The sequence below is a fragment of the Rhineura floridana genome, chromosome 11, assembly GCF_030035675.1.
Source record: "Rhineura floridana isolate rRhiFlo1 chromosome 11, rRhiFlo1.hap2, whole genome shotgun sequence".
NCBI lineage: Eukaryota > Metazoa > Chordata > Lepidosauria > Squamata > Rhineuridae > Rhineura > Rhineura floridana.
The window spans coordinates 14,196,582-14,212,366 of record NC_084490.1 but is presented as its reverse complement, the minus strand read 5'-3'; the positions used below and the strand labels follow the sequence as shown (position 1 = coordinate 14,212,366).

Sequence of the window (15,785 nt, the reverse complement as noted above, 5' to 3'; positions counted from 1 at the left end):
CTCCTCATAACACTTTATTTCCAGGCCCCTGATCATCCTTGTTGCCCTCCTCTGAACCTGTTCTAGTTTGTCCTTCTTAAAGTGTGGTGCCTAGAACCAGAGCTTGGAAAAGTTACTTTTTTGAACTACAACTCCCATCAGCCCAATCCAGCTGGGGCTGATGGGAGTTGTAGTTCAAAAAAGTAACTTTTCCAAGCTCTGCCTAGAACTAGAGACAGTATTCAAGATGAGGCCTAAACAGTGCAGAGTAGAGGGGAACTAGTACTTCATGTGATTTGGAAACTATATTTCTGTTAAAGCCTAAAATAGTATTTGTCTTTTTTTGCAGCCTCATCACATTGTTGGTTCATATTCAGCTTGTGATCAAATTGTTCTTCAGGGGGAAGTAACTCAGATTTTATATACGTGCAGATAAAACCACACAGTCAGTCTCTGCCTACCCACACCTCAGGAAGCCAAACTTTGGGCAAGTGCTGGAATGCCTGGTCTTTCTCGCCACTTAAAGAATGGAGTGCCCACAATATTGAGCAGACAATGGTACTCTTTAAGGTTGGATCTGGCCTTGCATTTCCCCTAGCAGTACTTTCATTCACCTGTATAAAGTGTGACTCTTCCACACATTGACTTAACAGAGCTTTCCTTTATGGACCTTTGAGTGTCATCCTGCTATGCCTTCTACTCCTTGCATTTCTGTCCTTAAAACTTACCAGAATGTTGAGCCCATTACCCATTGGAATTTTGTGTATAATATATTTCAGCCAAGTGCTGAAATAATAGTCTGGTAAGACTGCTAGTGGAAAGAACAAAGAAACTAAGGGTTTATTACTACTGGGAAATAATGTCCGTCTATAAACATACCTGAATGGTGGCTTTTTACAAGCCCTCGAAAGACCCACCTGGGAATGCCTCTGCCAAGACCAGAGACAATCTGATCACATTAGCAGGTGCTACAAAGCCAGCCAAACATAATAAAATGATAATAACCATAAAATTAAAATATGTATAATTAAATTAATAGAAGCACCATTTCCACACTAGGAGTTGAGGCACATCAATAAAATTATTAGTAGTAGTAATAGCAGTAGTAGTTCCACATATGCCCCAGTAACACAGTGGAAATGGTAATAACAGAGGAAAAAACAAACTACCTCGTAAGCCCTGCTGTCACTGCCCTGCCCCTGAATTTGGTGCTAAGTAGCCATACCATTAAGTCTAGTAGTAGTAGTGATGATGATGATGACGATGATGATGATGATGATGATGGTTCCTTCTCCTCACAATGCTGTGAAAATAGTATTAATAATAAGGAAATTAATCCTGCCCAGAATCATATTGCTATTGCCCAGCTCCTAAATGGGGAGTGACAAGGGACCTAAGTCCTTATTCCCTTACCCTTGATAGGTTGCCCATATTTAAAGAAAGGGAAGGGGGTACATAGTAGGTGAGATGGTTGCGGGAGCTCCCCACGCCGGTCAGTGTTCTCTCACCAGTGTTGGGGAAGAGAAAGGAAGGTTACCAGGTGTAACAAACAACCCCAATGAGGCTGCAACAGCCCCACCCCAAGACTTGTAAGGCCCACAGGAAGGTAGAACAAGCTGCCCTGGCTGTGAATGGTGCCAGTGGGGCAGTGTTCCCTCTATCCATCCATCCAGTAGTGGGAAAGAGGCCCACCAGCCAGAAGTGAGGAACCCATGGGGGAAAGAACTACAGCCTCGAAGGCTGCATATGAAAGGGGGAATAGGCCTGTTGCCAAGCAAGACCCCCCCCCCGGTGAATTCTGGGTGAGGGGGTGTTGCTGCCCAAGAAGGCGGCTCATCTGGCATTGAAAAAGCCAGGGGAAAATTAACTGCAATGCCAAGTAAGCTCCCCTTGCAGATGAAAATGGAACCATCTGTGTACGTGTGTGGGAGATCACTGACTTGGAAGGTAAATAAGCCATGAAGTGGCCAGTATAGAGCTCTGGCTTACTACAAAATTACTTTTCAAACACATATGTGGCTTTCTAGTCACTCCAGTGATGTCTTCCTTCCAAGCCAGCAGTGAAGAAAGGTGATTTAAGGCCTGGTTGCCCCATGCTGCCCCCTTCCTAACCCTCTTGAGGGATTGCCTGGCCTGAGGGCAGGAATTTAACTCCCCCCACCTAGGGTCCCATGCTGCTCCCACAACAGCACCAAATACTTATGAACATGGAGCTAGGCTTTTATTATTATTATGGCTGTTGTTGTTGTTTGGAAGAAACCAGGTTCAAGTTGTTTTTCTCATGAATTCAATTTTGAGAGCCAAAAGGGGAGACACTTGTTTTTGAAATATGTCCTGTGTGTTCTCATTCATTTGCTCTCCCTCCTTCACTCTCAACAAAAGACTGAACTCTTTCACTGCTTCCTGTTTCTGTACTCCAGTTCCTCCTCCTCCCACAAGGTTCATAGCAGCTGTCTGCAGCTCAGAAATTTGGACAAGTATATTAACATGGCCACAAATAGAATGAAGCTCAACCTTTTCCTCCACTTCATCAAAGATCCAAATTCCCATCCTCAAAAACTCATATCCAGTGTTTATTAATCCTGTTCAGATTGTTTTTCTAGGGAGTATAGCCACCAAAGTTTTTCTCAGAGGATTAAATATAAAATGAACCCTATTCCAGGGGTGGGGAACATTTTTGGCTTCTGGGCCCATATCTTTAAACTATCAATCCATCATGTGATGTCATGATGATATCACAAGATTGGTATATGTGCCATCCCCCAGTTATCAAAATCCTTTGTGTGGGATTCCCAAGTGCCTGACAGCTAGATTCTTCAGGATTTGCAAAGCATGGGGTTGGCAAAGTATTTCTTTCCCTCCTTCCTGTCAAGTGATGGGGACAGAAGAAAGAAAAGGCCTTTCTGCAAGGATCTGGACTTCTTCTAACCACTGCTGGTGCTCCCAAAAGGTGTCTTATTTGGGGAGGGAAGAAATAAATCTACATTGTGCAGTGATCTTTTTTATGATAATTCATAAAGAGGAAGGACATAGAGGGGAGGGGGAGCAGGAGCTCAGAGGGCAGCAGCAGCAAGGGGAAGATTGCGAGTGTCTGTTGTGTAATTAAACCACAATACCAAAGTCTGATTCAGGAAGGAGAATGTGAGCAGAGAAGTGTGGTAGATGAACTAAAATACTCCCTCTTGAACAGCCATGTTTTGCTTGAATAAGGTCATAAAAGAGGAAAGTCTGTGTCTGCATTGGAATCACTTTTAATATTTTTTTAAAAAATGTTTTTAACCCATTTTAAAAGATGTTTTTAAAGCTTTTTAAAAATGTTTTAAAAGTTGTTTTGTTTTAATGTATTTTAAGGTCTGTTTTTATTATGTTTTTATGTGTTTTTAGCACTTTTGTTTGCCACCCTGGGCTCCTGCTGGGAGGAAGGGCGGGATATAAATCAAATAATAAATAAATTATCATTTGTACTATTAAATGAAAACTTAATAGATGGATGGATAGGATTGATGTAATTTTAAATTGTTCTAAACTCTCTTTACCATTTGTCCAGACCGTAAAGATGTCATCAATGTATCTCCACCATATAAGTGATTTGTTGATGGCCTTTTTGAGGATCTCCTGTTCCAGTTTACCCATAAAGAGATTCGCATATGATGGAGCCCTGCGAGTCCCCATAGCTGTACCTTGTAGTTGCAGGTAGTGTTCTCCACTGAATGTAAAGTTGTTGCAAGTCAGGACTAGTATAGCTAAAGTTGTGATAACCTCTGTTGGAGGATTGTTCATATTCCTGGTGTTAAGGAACTCATTTAAAGCCTGAATTTCATCCCTTTTCTTGATGTCCCTTTCACTTTTCAAGTGAAAAAGAAGTCGGCTGTGCATGGAAGAAGTCCCTCTCAGCCAATACCTGCAAAAAAACTGAGGCTGCTTTCCTTGGTTCTCCATGCCTGATTCCAACAGGGAACACTCATGCCTGTTAGCTGACAAGCAGGGGAGGGATGAATCCTATTTTAATTGCCAAGACCTGTTCCCTCCTGGAAACAGGAGGGCAAAGCCAAGGAAGATTTGAACCCTCCCTCTAAACCATCAGTGGCATCAGTTGATTGACAGGTGGGTGAAATTTAGGAGACATAGCATCACAGGCCAAATTTGATCCCCTGGAGGGCCAAAACTGGCCCACAAACTGGAGGTTCTCCATCCCATTCTTTCTTGTCAGACCTATACATTAATTAATGTAAATTCAGGAACAATCAGGTATTACATTTGGGCCTAAAAAGACTGTTGCCATTCTTCTTAGCTCAGTTATGCCTCCTTTGACCCTGCTTTGAGTGATAAAACACAGTTCCCTTCCGTCTACCGGATGATCCCCAATGGAAGTCCCCAGTATGTTGGGATTGTTCAGCTGCTTCAGCATTTTGGTTGGACCTGGATTGGCCTGATTGTTTCAGATGACGACACTGGAGAAATGTTCTTGAGGATTCTCATTCCTTTGCTGCTGCAGAACAATATTTGCGTTGCTTTTAAGGAAATCATTCCAGCACTGAAGGATATTGTTGAAGTAACAACTGAATTTAAGAAGCTATCAGAAAGGATAAGCTCAATTCTTTTACCAACTAAAAGCAATGTGATTCTTCTTCAGGGAGATACACGGTCCATGGAAGCATTACGATTTGTGCTTGCATTATATGAACATGTTGAAACTAAACCAATAGAGAGAGTTTGGCTCATAACAGCTCAGTGGGATTTTGCATCTGTAGACCATAGCAATGCATTCACACCAAAATCCTTCAATGGGACTCTGTCCTTCACACTCCACACAACTGATGTTTTGGAATATGAAGAGTTCCTTGAGAATTTAAATCCTAATCAATCTAGACTTGATTTAATCACATGGTTCTGGTCGTTTGTATTTGTGTGCTCATTGCCCACATTTATTTTTCCTGAAGCAAATACAGTAAACTGTACTGGGGAAGAGAAGTTGAGGAGCCTTCCTGGAATTGTGTTTGAAATGAGAATGTCTGGCCAGAGCTACAGTATCTACAATGCAGTTTATGCTGTAGCACATGCTCTCCATGCAATGTTTTCATCAAGATCTAAGCAGAAGGCAATGGGAGATGGAGCCAAATGGAATCTCTTGAATATTGACCCATGGCAGGTGAGATTCTCATGTCCATGTGTACTGTAAGATACAAACCCAAATGCCTTTCACTGGCTAGAGTCATATTCTTTATTTACTGCAGTAATTTATTGAATTTGATAAATTCAAATGCAAAAACAGTATTTAGCTTTCCTTGAATCAACTTCTTCATTCATGAAGGGCTTTTCTTTAGTTTTGAAATGTTCTACATCAGCATTCCCTAACACTTTGTTCTCTGAATGTCTTGCCTACAATTCACATCAGCAGTAACCAACATGGGTAATTGTCAGGAATGATGGGAGTTGTTGTTCAAGATGTCAGGCAGTACCACATTGGAGAAGGTCATTCTGCAAACAGCATGTACTGGGAAACAGGAGGTCCCTGTTGCAATCTTCTGCTTGCACTCTTAGGTATCTAGATGGCCACTGCAATTACAGGATGCTGGACTAGATGGGCTATTGATCTGACCTTTCAGTTCTATTACTATTATTACCATTTATTTATTTCGCTTATGAATCTCTTTCCATGAGGCATCCTGTAGTGATAGACAATATAACATATATAAAACAGTTATCTATATAAAAAATTAAACAACTGCATATATAACATTTTAAAAGCAAAACAAAAAAAATTATGAAAAACAACAAATTAATAAAATCAGTTCAATTCCAAGGCAGATATCAACTGGGATAAAGGTTTCAGAAGCGTTGCTGTACTGTACTGGATATATAATAGACAAGGTGCATGGTTGGTATGAAATGTATGTGCATCATATGTGCTTATGAGAGGTGTTAAAGTGATATCTTTCTAGGCTTGTATTTACTTACACATCAGTATGAAATTTTGAGTGAAAAAAACTGATGTTTATTAGCTGGGTTTCAAATTTGTGAAGTCATAATTCAAATTTAAAATTCTAGTTCTTCACTAGAAATCATAAGAACTTCCTACCATATGTGCAAGGTGATATGCACTTTATTCCTTCTAACACATATCCACCATACATGAGGAAGCAGCATAAATTTGAGTATAATATCAGAGTGGGATATCAACAAGAGAAATCACATCAACATATCAACAAGAGAAATCACATTTCCTTCTCCAATCTAGCTTCACTCCTTTCTGAAACACATCCGTTTCAACAATAGTGTTGGGGAAGAAATATTTTTTGATAAAAGTGGAGAGTTGGCAACTGGATATGATGTCATCAACACAGTTACATTCCCTAATAAATCCATCTGTAAAGTCCGTGTTGGAAGGATGGACCCTCTGGCTCCTGAAGGAAAACAGTTCACCATCAATGGAAGTGCAACTGTGTGGAATCACAAGTTTAACCAGGTAGAAGTGATAGTCATTTTCCAAAACTTCAGGTTTAGTGCTTGCTCTAAGTCCACATTCTGGCTGGACCACAAGTGTGTAGTAAACACATGTTTGTAGTGTACATAAGTGTGTAGTAAAGCCCAGCCCGTACTGGTTCCATGCAGGTGTTTCTGGAGGCACCTGCATGCATCCATCCCTATCCCTGACACACAGAACATTTTTTAAAAAAATATTGAGGTGTTCTGAGGAAATGTCCTTTTGGGACTGATGGGTCTGACATATATTGAATCTTAGGCCGAATAGTAAATATAAAAAGTATGTAAAAATCATACATAAAAAACACCTCATGTGTTTTTTTAGTCTGGCAACCCTAGCACCCCCTCAGAATGATCAAGACCTTTCAGGAGGACATAGTTTGTTGACGTGGGGCTGCTGGTAAGTGACTTTGTAAAAACAACAAAGAAGGCAGAGACGCAATCCTCAGGCCACCTCAGATAAGATCCATCAGTTCAGCAGGGGATCTAGTAATTTGTGGATTCTAAAGCGGAAAATCAAGCAAATCCACACATTGGTCAGGCGAGTGTGGGTTAAATGATTCTGCATAGCAAATTGCTGTTCCTAGATTCTTATCCCATCTCTGTATAGGCCTCATAATCACAAAAAGTCATGGAAAGACTGTTGGTCAGGTCTACTCCTTGAGAATCTATAATGGATATCCTCCAAACCATATCACTTAATGCTCCATCCTGCTGAAGTCCAAATTTATAATTGTTTCATGAAGCTGCCCAAGAAGATCATGGCAGCAGGGTCCTGAGTTTCAAAGGCCAGCTACCTATGAACTTTTGCCTTTGTTCAAAAGAGAATTATATATGATTCCCAACTCATATAGATGCACACTGCCATCCTCTGTGATGTACAGAGAGGTAAACTGGGATGAGTAACTAATGTGTCTGCTTGCAAAAATAAGAAAATGAAATTACCTTCATCTTCTTTTGTTTGTTTCCTTCTTTGCACTTAATCTTTGGCCTTCCTTCATTTTCACTCTGACCTTCACAGCCTAAATCTATTATCTACTTATTCAAACCAAAGGACATGCAAGGACAGGGTGGGCTGGTCCCTTAACCTTTTTGAGCTGATGCCAGATAGAGTTGGTATACTGGGCTAAAGTGACTAAGGGTCTGACAATATTATATGTTCATATGCCACATGAGGAAAAAGTGAACGGAGATGAGAGGAGGATGTAAGAGATAGAGAGCAGGAGGCCAAGCATCTGGGAACAGATCTGGGAATATTTAGGGGTTCTAGATAATGAGTCAGGGACTGATTGTTGGTGTGTAATTAAGTGAAATGGGTGAACAGGGAAGGGGAACAGAATCTGGCTGGTGGGCCACTTTGACAGAATGGCGGGACTGCCCACCTGTCAATCACCCGATGTCATCAGGACATGGCAGCAAAAGAATATCAGGAAGTCCAGTGTGTTTCTGATGTTAGCAGGACTGAAAGCTACCAGAAAGGATCACCTCCTCCTGGAAGCTCCACTTGGGAGCTCCAGAGTGGAAGCAATTGAGGCCAAGTTGGCATTTTGCACCAAATTTGAAAGTTGCAAAACTCAGGTCCTCTTCCCTGGCAACAAGCACGAGCACATGTTAAGGCTCTTGATTTATCCTTTGCACCTGTGTCTTTACAAGCTTCAAACTTAAAGTTACTCAGATATGGTGTGGGTGGTCATAGCTTGGGGGAAATGGCATCATTTATATGTACTTTCTACACACAAAATGCTTCCTTTTTGGGTACCTTAGACATTACCCCAATCCACATGTGTTGAGCCTTGCCATCCTGGACACAGCAGGACTGTACGTGAGGGAGAACAGATTTGTTGTTATGATTGTCTTCAATGCTCTGAAGGAATGATTTCTAACATGACAGGTAAGTAGACATCAGAACGATAGCCCACAGGATGCTGAAACAAATATGCTTAAATGGAGGGTTTACATATTCATGTTCAACACTAACTGCCCAGAACATGAAACTATGGCTTGGGTATATGAATGGACCAATGCAGATATAAGACCTTAGAAAGAGCTTTCATAATCTGTACAGGGATCTGTAAATACAGTTTTTCTCTAATAGACATATAAAAATCATACGGAACAGGCCTCCTGACTAGATGGTTTCTGTGTCAGGCCTTGCCCTTCACTGCACAGTGATCATAATGGGTGAGTGCAATGCTCAGAAGGGGTAAGACATCCGGGTCAAAACCTGTCTAGAACTTCGTAAACCAGTACCAGTACCTTGAAGCTAGTGTGGTAACTAATTGGCAGCAAGTGTAATTCTTTCAGCATTGGCACAACATGATGGCAATACTCTACCCCATGAGAACTCAAGCCACTATAGCTGAATTAGTTTCAGCCACTTGGTTTACCTCAGGGGCAGCCCCACATAGAGCACATTGCATTAATTTATTCTGGAGGTTACCAGAGCATGGATGACAGTGGTTAGGCTAAACTGATCCAGAAACAGCAATTGCTGTACCACAAGCTGAAAATATTTAACCAAAAAGCACCACTAGCCACTAAGATTTCCAGGGGTTCACGTTAAAGAGATGGATCCTGGAGCCCCCCAAACCTGTGATTTTACAAATAAGGATCTTATGCATCCTATGCTTCTTCTTTCCCTCCCTTTTAATATATGTCTCACCAAATCCCATAGACTCAAAGAGGAGATTGGCAAACACCCTCTTTGCCATTATTGCTGTCAGAGCAGCAAGGTGGCTTCCACACCTGCAACAGGAAGGCTTGTGAGGATGAGAACAGAGCATAGAGATTTATGATTTCTCATACTGGGGGTGGGGGTAATTTTAAAGGATACAATAGATATTGTTACCAACTTCCAGTGGTAGATTAATGCTATAATGTATTAAATCAGCATTTGAGAGGAACATGTGAGGCTCCTAAATATTAGCACCAAATTAACTGAATCATTCACTTTCATCACCATCCCAGTGCTTTAGTACAATGGATTTCGTGATGATAATCATACCTATTCTTCAAAAGTTAAAAGATGGGACTCTACTCTTCATCTCCAAGTGAAATAAGTTCAAAGCCACATTTCATGCAATAATATTAAACATGATATGATCTAGCTTAAGAGAATGTTGTTGTTGTTATGTGCCTTCACGTCGATTACGACTTATGGCAACCCTATGAATCAGCGACCTCCAATAGCATCTGTCATGAACCACCCTGTTCAGATCTTGTAAGTTCAGGTCTGTGGCTTCCTTTATGGAATCTATCCATCTCTTGTTTGGCCTTCCTCTTTTTCTACTCCCTTCTGTTTTTCCCAGCATTATTGTCTCTCCTAGTGAATCATGTATTCTCATTATGTGCAAGTTATGATAACCTTAGTTTCATCATTTTAGCTTATAGTGATAGTTCTGGTTTAATTTGTTCTAACAACCAATTATTTGTCGTTTTTGCAGTCCATGGTATCCGCAAAGCTCTCTTCAACACCACATTTCAAATGAGTTGATTCTTCTCTTATCAGCTTTTTTCATTGTCCAACTTTTACATCCATACATAGAGATAGGGAATGCCATGGTCTGAATGATCCTGACTTTAGTGTTCAGTGATGCATCTTTGCATTTGAGGACCTTTTCTAGTTCTCTCATAGCTGCCCTCCCCAGTCCTAGCCTTCTTCTGATTTCTTGACTATTGTCTCCATTTTGGTTAATGACTGTGCCAAGGTATTGATAATCCTTGACAAGCTCAATGTCCTCGTTGTCAACTTTAAAGTTAGACAAATATTATGTTGTCATTATTTTAGTCTTCTTGATGTTCAGCTGTAGTCCTGTTTTTGTTCTTTCTTCTTTAACCTTTATCCAATCCCGTTTTCCGTATGATATGTTCTGCATATAGATTAAATAAGTAGGGTGATAAAATACACCCCTGTATCACACCCTTTCCGATGGGGAACCAATCAGTTTCTTCATATTCTGTCCTTACAGTAGCCTCTTGTCCAGAGTATAGGTTGCTCATCAGAACAATCAGATGCTGTGGCACCCCCATTTCTTTTAAAGCATTCCATAGGTTTTCAGGGTCTACACAGCCAAAGGCTTTGCTGTAGTCTATCAAGCAGAGGGTGATTTCCTTCTGAAATTCCTTGCTCCGTTCCATAATCCAATGTATGTTTGCGATATGATCTCTGGTGCCTCTTCCCTTTCTAAATCCAGCTTGGACGTCTGCCATTTTTTGTTTCATATATGGTAAGAACCTTTGTTGTAGAACCTTGAGCATTACTTTACTTGCATGGGATATTAAGGCAATAGTTCGATAATTACTGCATTCATTGGGATCCCCTTTCTTTGGAATTGGGATGTATATTGGATGCTTCCAGTTTGTGAGCCATTGCTTAGTTTTCCATATTTCTTGAAATATTTTTGTCAAAATTTGGCCAGATTCAGTCTCAGTAGCTTGTAGGAACTCTATTGGTATGCCATCTGTTCTTTGTGATTTGTTTCTTCCAAGTATTTTAAGAGCAGCTGTCACCTGACATTCTAAAATTTCTGGTTCTTCAACATACGGTTCCTCCATGAATGAATATGTCATCCTTGCATCTCTTTTACAGACTTCTTCAGTGTATTGCTTCCATCTTCCTTTTATTTCATCTTGGCCAGTCAATGTGTTCCCCTAATGAATGAGACTTATACCTTTCAGATGCAGCCCATTGTGACAAGTGCCCTGACGATCAGCATCCCAACAAGAAACATGATCACTGCATCCCTAAACGTATTGTTTACTTATCATATCAAGAGACTTTGGGAATTATTTTGGCTTCAACTGCTCTTTTCCTTTCCCTGATCACACTTGCAGTAATGGGGATCTTCATTCAAAATCAGAGTACTCCCATTGTCAAGGCCAACAACTGGAACATCACATGCACCCTCCTCACTTCCCTATTGCTTTGCTTTCCGTGCTCCTTCTTATTCATTGGACAGCCTGGGAAAGTGACCTGCCTTCTCCGTCAAACAGTATTTGGAATCATCTTCTCCCTCGCTGTTTCTTGTGTGTTGGCTAAAACCATTATTGTGGTTTTGGCCTTCATGGCCACCAAGCCAGGAAACAGGATGAGGAAGTGGGTAGGAAAGAGGCTGGCAGTCTCAGTCATCATCCTCTGTACTCTTATTCAAACGGGCATCTGCATGGTGTGGTTGGGAATATCTCCTCCTTTCCCAGAGTTTGATATGCATTCCCAATCTGAACAGATCATTGTGCAATGTAATGAAGGATCAGTCCTCATGTTTTATACTGTTCTGGGCTACATGGGGCTTCTGGCCATTGTCAGCTTCACTGTGGCTTTCTTTGCTAGGAGGTTGCCTGATACTTTTAATGAAGCCAAACTCATCACCTTCAGCATGTTGGTTTTCTGCAGTGTTTGGGTGTCCTTTGTCCCAACCTACCTGAGCACCAAAGGGAAATACATGGTGGCCATGGAGATCTTCTCTATTTTGGCCTCTAGTGCTGGATTGTTGGGTTGTATCTTCATTCCAAAACTCTACATTATTGTATTGAGGCCTGACTTGAACACCAAGGATCAGCTCATAAGGCAAAAGAATTATGGTACCTGACTTATATCCCATTGCTTCTTATAATTCACTTCACCTGTCTTTGTTTTCTTGTGTTTTTTTTTTTAAGGTCTACTTCCTATGTTGTGGTAAGATGATATCTGGAGTAAGCCCTCACCTTCAGTCTGTAATGATCGACTGGGTATATAAAAGTTAAGAATGTCTTTCAGGTATCCTGGTTCCAAGCTGTATTGGGCTTTGTTCACCAAAAGCAGAAACTTGAACTTAGCTGGGCAGCTAATAGCAGCCACTGCAATTGTTTCAGCCGTGGGGTGACATATTGGCAATACCGTGCCCCAGTGAACAGACTCACTACTGCATTTGCACCAGCTGCAGCTTCCAGACCAATCTCAAGGGCAGCCCCACATAGAGTGCATTACAGTAATCCAGCCTGGAGATTACCAGTGCATGGACAACAGTGGTCAGGCTACCCCAGTGCAGAAATGGCTGCAGCTGTTTTAACAGCCAAAGCTAGTAAAAGGCGCTTGTAGCCACTGAGGACATATGCGCCTCTAGCGACAAAGATGGAATCAGGAGCACTTTCAGAGTTTAGATTGCAGCCACAGGAGAGCAAAAATGCTACCCTCATATTCTGCTCTCCTTTAAAAGCAAATGTTCCAAAATTTTTATTGGTTCCAGGAGGGAAACTGTGAATGACTATAGAGTATAATTTTAGCATTCGTTTACCTGTTGCACTTTTTAAAACGTTTTCTGTTCTTGATTAGTTTACCTCTTTTAATTGTATATTCATGTTTGTAAGTTGCTTTGTGATGATACACTCTGAAATGTGGGGTATAAATATATTAAACAAATAAAATAATGAGAAAGGGCAAAAAACCTGTCTCTATCCAGTTTTTCTACTGTACTCATAGGATTTTTTTTAAAAAAAATTAAATCAGTTTCCCTGCATGGAAATACAATTATGGGGAAAGCTTCACCTATTGACATTCTGAATGCATCCCATTCCTTGTGTGTTTTAAGCCCTATACTTCTGCACAGCATCTTAATAACATTCTGAATGCTGACTTTTTTTCTTGCTGAAAATGAGCTTTGTGCATGGAGTTATGTGTAAAGGGGGACAGTATGTAGAAATACATTTCATTGTGGGGTTGTGGTGTGGGAGGCTCAGGGAGCTGCAAGCCATGGGTGGGCTCAGTGTGGACAGGGTGGGGGTTGGGAGATTCAGGGGGGACTTGCAGTATGGAGTGGTATGGAGGGGAGTTGCAGAGCAGGATACACGTGTGGTTATAGGGTGCAGTTTCCTCTTGTGGTTTGACAGTCTGAATGGTTAAATGCATGGTATACATTCACATAAATGCATTGCCACAATAACTGTTTCTCTCCCACTGCCAACCTCACAGGGTTGTTCTGAGATTAAGTACTGGAATATAATTATCACCGTCTTCCTGGCAAACCTCACATTTGTGATAGGGATGTGCATGTGGAAGTGTATTTCAATGGCTTTATTTTATTTTATTGAGTAGGGTTTTAGTGTTGGGCAGTGTGTGCACAGGGGGTTGTGTGTATGGTGTTCCAGTGTGACAAGGGGTGGGATGGTGTTGGAGTGGTGTGGGTGTGGCCGTGGGACATGTGGTCTTCCATGACAGGTTATCAGGTGTCCAAGTGTGCCTGTAGACTCAAAACTATTTGCAATCCTAACCAGTGATATTTCAGTTAAATTAATAGACATTGCCCATATTATTTATTTATTCATTCATTTATTAAAATTATATTTGACCCTTCCTGCTTGTCTGAAGTTCTCTCCAAGCAGCTCTTTGATTTGATTTGCTTTGTTTGGTTTGGTTTTGCTTTCTTTCTAATAAAAAGTGTCTCTAGCCGTTCTTGTTGATTCAACACAATGTGAAGCTCTGTTTTCTCCCGCAGCATGCAACAATAAGGGATTTTTCAAGTTTCCAAATGTGTCCACGGGCCCAAAACAGTTGTGAAGTTTCTATCTAACACTAATATTTCATAAGAAAAATAATAGGCATTGCATATGCCACCCAGAGCGTGATTCCATCTACAAATACTTGAATCCTGGCAAAAAAATTAGCGTCGGGTTTGCTTTCAGCCATACACAACACTATTTTGCCAGATTTTTCCACAATGGACTTCAATGGGACAGGAAAAACTTGGTTAATTTTAACTACTGATCAGAATATTACTTAACAAATGAAAGTATGAGCTCCATATAGCCTGAATAAAGTACATCTATAGTTTTACTTAAAGTTTGAGAATAAATATATTTATGCTTTTATAAAAACTAGAGAAAAGTGATCAAAATGTCCATGTTCAGCACTTTGTGAATTAGGAACAATTCTCATTAAAATGCTGGAGAATTTTCATGAGATTTTTTTTTTAAAAAAATTGCGAATTGCTGCAGAAATGTGGAGAACTGAATTTATAATTGGGAAAAAATGAGAAACTGAGAAAGCTGAATTTGACAGATCATTTCATCCCTACCTATGGACAAGCTTCTTGAGAAGCAGCACCCACAGAATTGAAGCCCCTTGCTCCAAGTCAGGGGGGAGTATCTCCACACCACTGCCATTCCTCTTTCCACCCTTCCTGATTGTTTAACCAGAATTCAATGTGCAATCAGGGGTAGGAGAGGCTGCCTTTTTACAATGCTACCTTAAGAAATGTGAACCAGAATCCGTAAAATGTAAATGTACTGCCTTCAAGTTGATTCCGACTTATGGCGACCCTATGAACAGGGTTTTCATGCGGCTGAGAGGCAGTGACTGGCCCAAGGTCACCCAGTGAGCTTCATGGCTATGTGGGGATTTGAACCCTGGTCTCCCAGGTCATAGTCCAACACCTTAACCACTACACTACACTGGCTCCATAAAGAGATGTTTTCTCTATAGTTTTAGCAGGGGATCCTGCTAAAGCTTGACAGGGAAAAGGGGCTGGCAGGGAACCTGAAGGACTGGCAGGCTAAAAGGTGGGGTGAGAAGCCTCAGCCTAGCCTCCTCTGGAACTGGGGAGTGGTATTTATTAGGGGAAGTGGAGGTGATGTAACTCCCTGTCCCTAATAAATAAGAAGCAAAACATTCCTGTGGTTATGCCTCTTTGTGTGCTGGAAGAGGAGGACACTGGGCCTTTTGATGTTCTCCTACCAATGGAAGCCAAACAAGGGCCTTGCTAGGTGTTCAGAGTCCTGACTTCAGGACTTCAAAGCACCTTGCACGTGTTGTCACTGTGCCATCATGTGACTGATAGGTGGGTGGGCTACATACAAAACAGCTACTGTTATGTTTAACATTTTAATAATATTTACATACATTTCTTTTAAATGCTGCTTTTGGAATTAACACTCATGTTGGCTCAAGTTCCATAGAGCCAGGAAACTGGAAAGTAAGGCTGATGCTTTAACAGTCATGTTTGTTACGACATGTGCTCTTGGGGACCTGAGTGTGTGAACTTGCCACCCACATGTCCCATGAAACACACCTCCTTGAGAGGAGGGGGATCTTTTGCTAGGGATAAAACAAGTGCTTTGCCCTGAAGTGTGCCTAAATGGTGTATATATATAACCCAAGAAATGCAGGTCCAAACCAAAATAAATCAAAGCTTGATTTTATTGAGAGAAAGAGAAGAATAGCATTACAAAATTACTGGGTGCGTGGCAGCATTAATCATTAGCATCCTAACCCATTCATAACTTTAAACTAAAGAGATCAAAGGACCCCATTACTATAAAGAGTGACAGGTAGGAGAGATTACCTATCCTAG

General features: G+C 41.0%; 1 protein-coding gene across 1 annotated transcript; it reads left to right on the top strand.

The window, feature by feature from the left end:
• Positions 1-4,333: 4,333 nt before the first annotated feature.
• LOC133367446 (vomeronasal type-2 receptor 26-like) lies at positions 4,334-12,050 on the top strand. The gene is made up of 4 exons (XM_061591548.1): positions 4,334-5,128; positions 6,218-6,445; positions 8,227-8,353; positions 11,140-12,050. The coding sequence occupies exons 1-4, from the start codon at positions 4,334-4,336 to the stop codon at positions 12,048-12,050; spliced, it is 2,061 nt and encodes a 686-aa protein (XP_061447532.1).
• The last annotated feature ends 3,735 nt before the right edge of the window (positions 12,051-15,785 follow it).

Bases quoted from the DNA above. Each gene is read 5' to 3' on its own strand.
- LOC133367446 (XM_061591548.1), top strand. From the start codon at position 4,334: ATGATCCCCAATGGAAGTCCCCAGTATGTTGGGATTGTTCAGCTGCTT. The intron at 5,129-6,217 runs GTGAGATTCTCA...TCTCCAATCTAG, and splicing joins TGAATATTGACCCATGGCAG to CTTCACTCCTTTCTGAAACA. The intron at 8,354-11,139 runs GTAAGTAGACAT...TATACCTTTCAG, and splicing joins AATGATTTCTAACATGACAG to ATGCAGCCCATTGTGACAAG.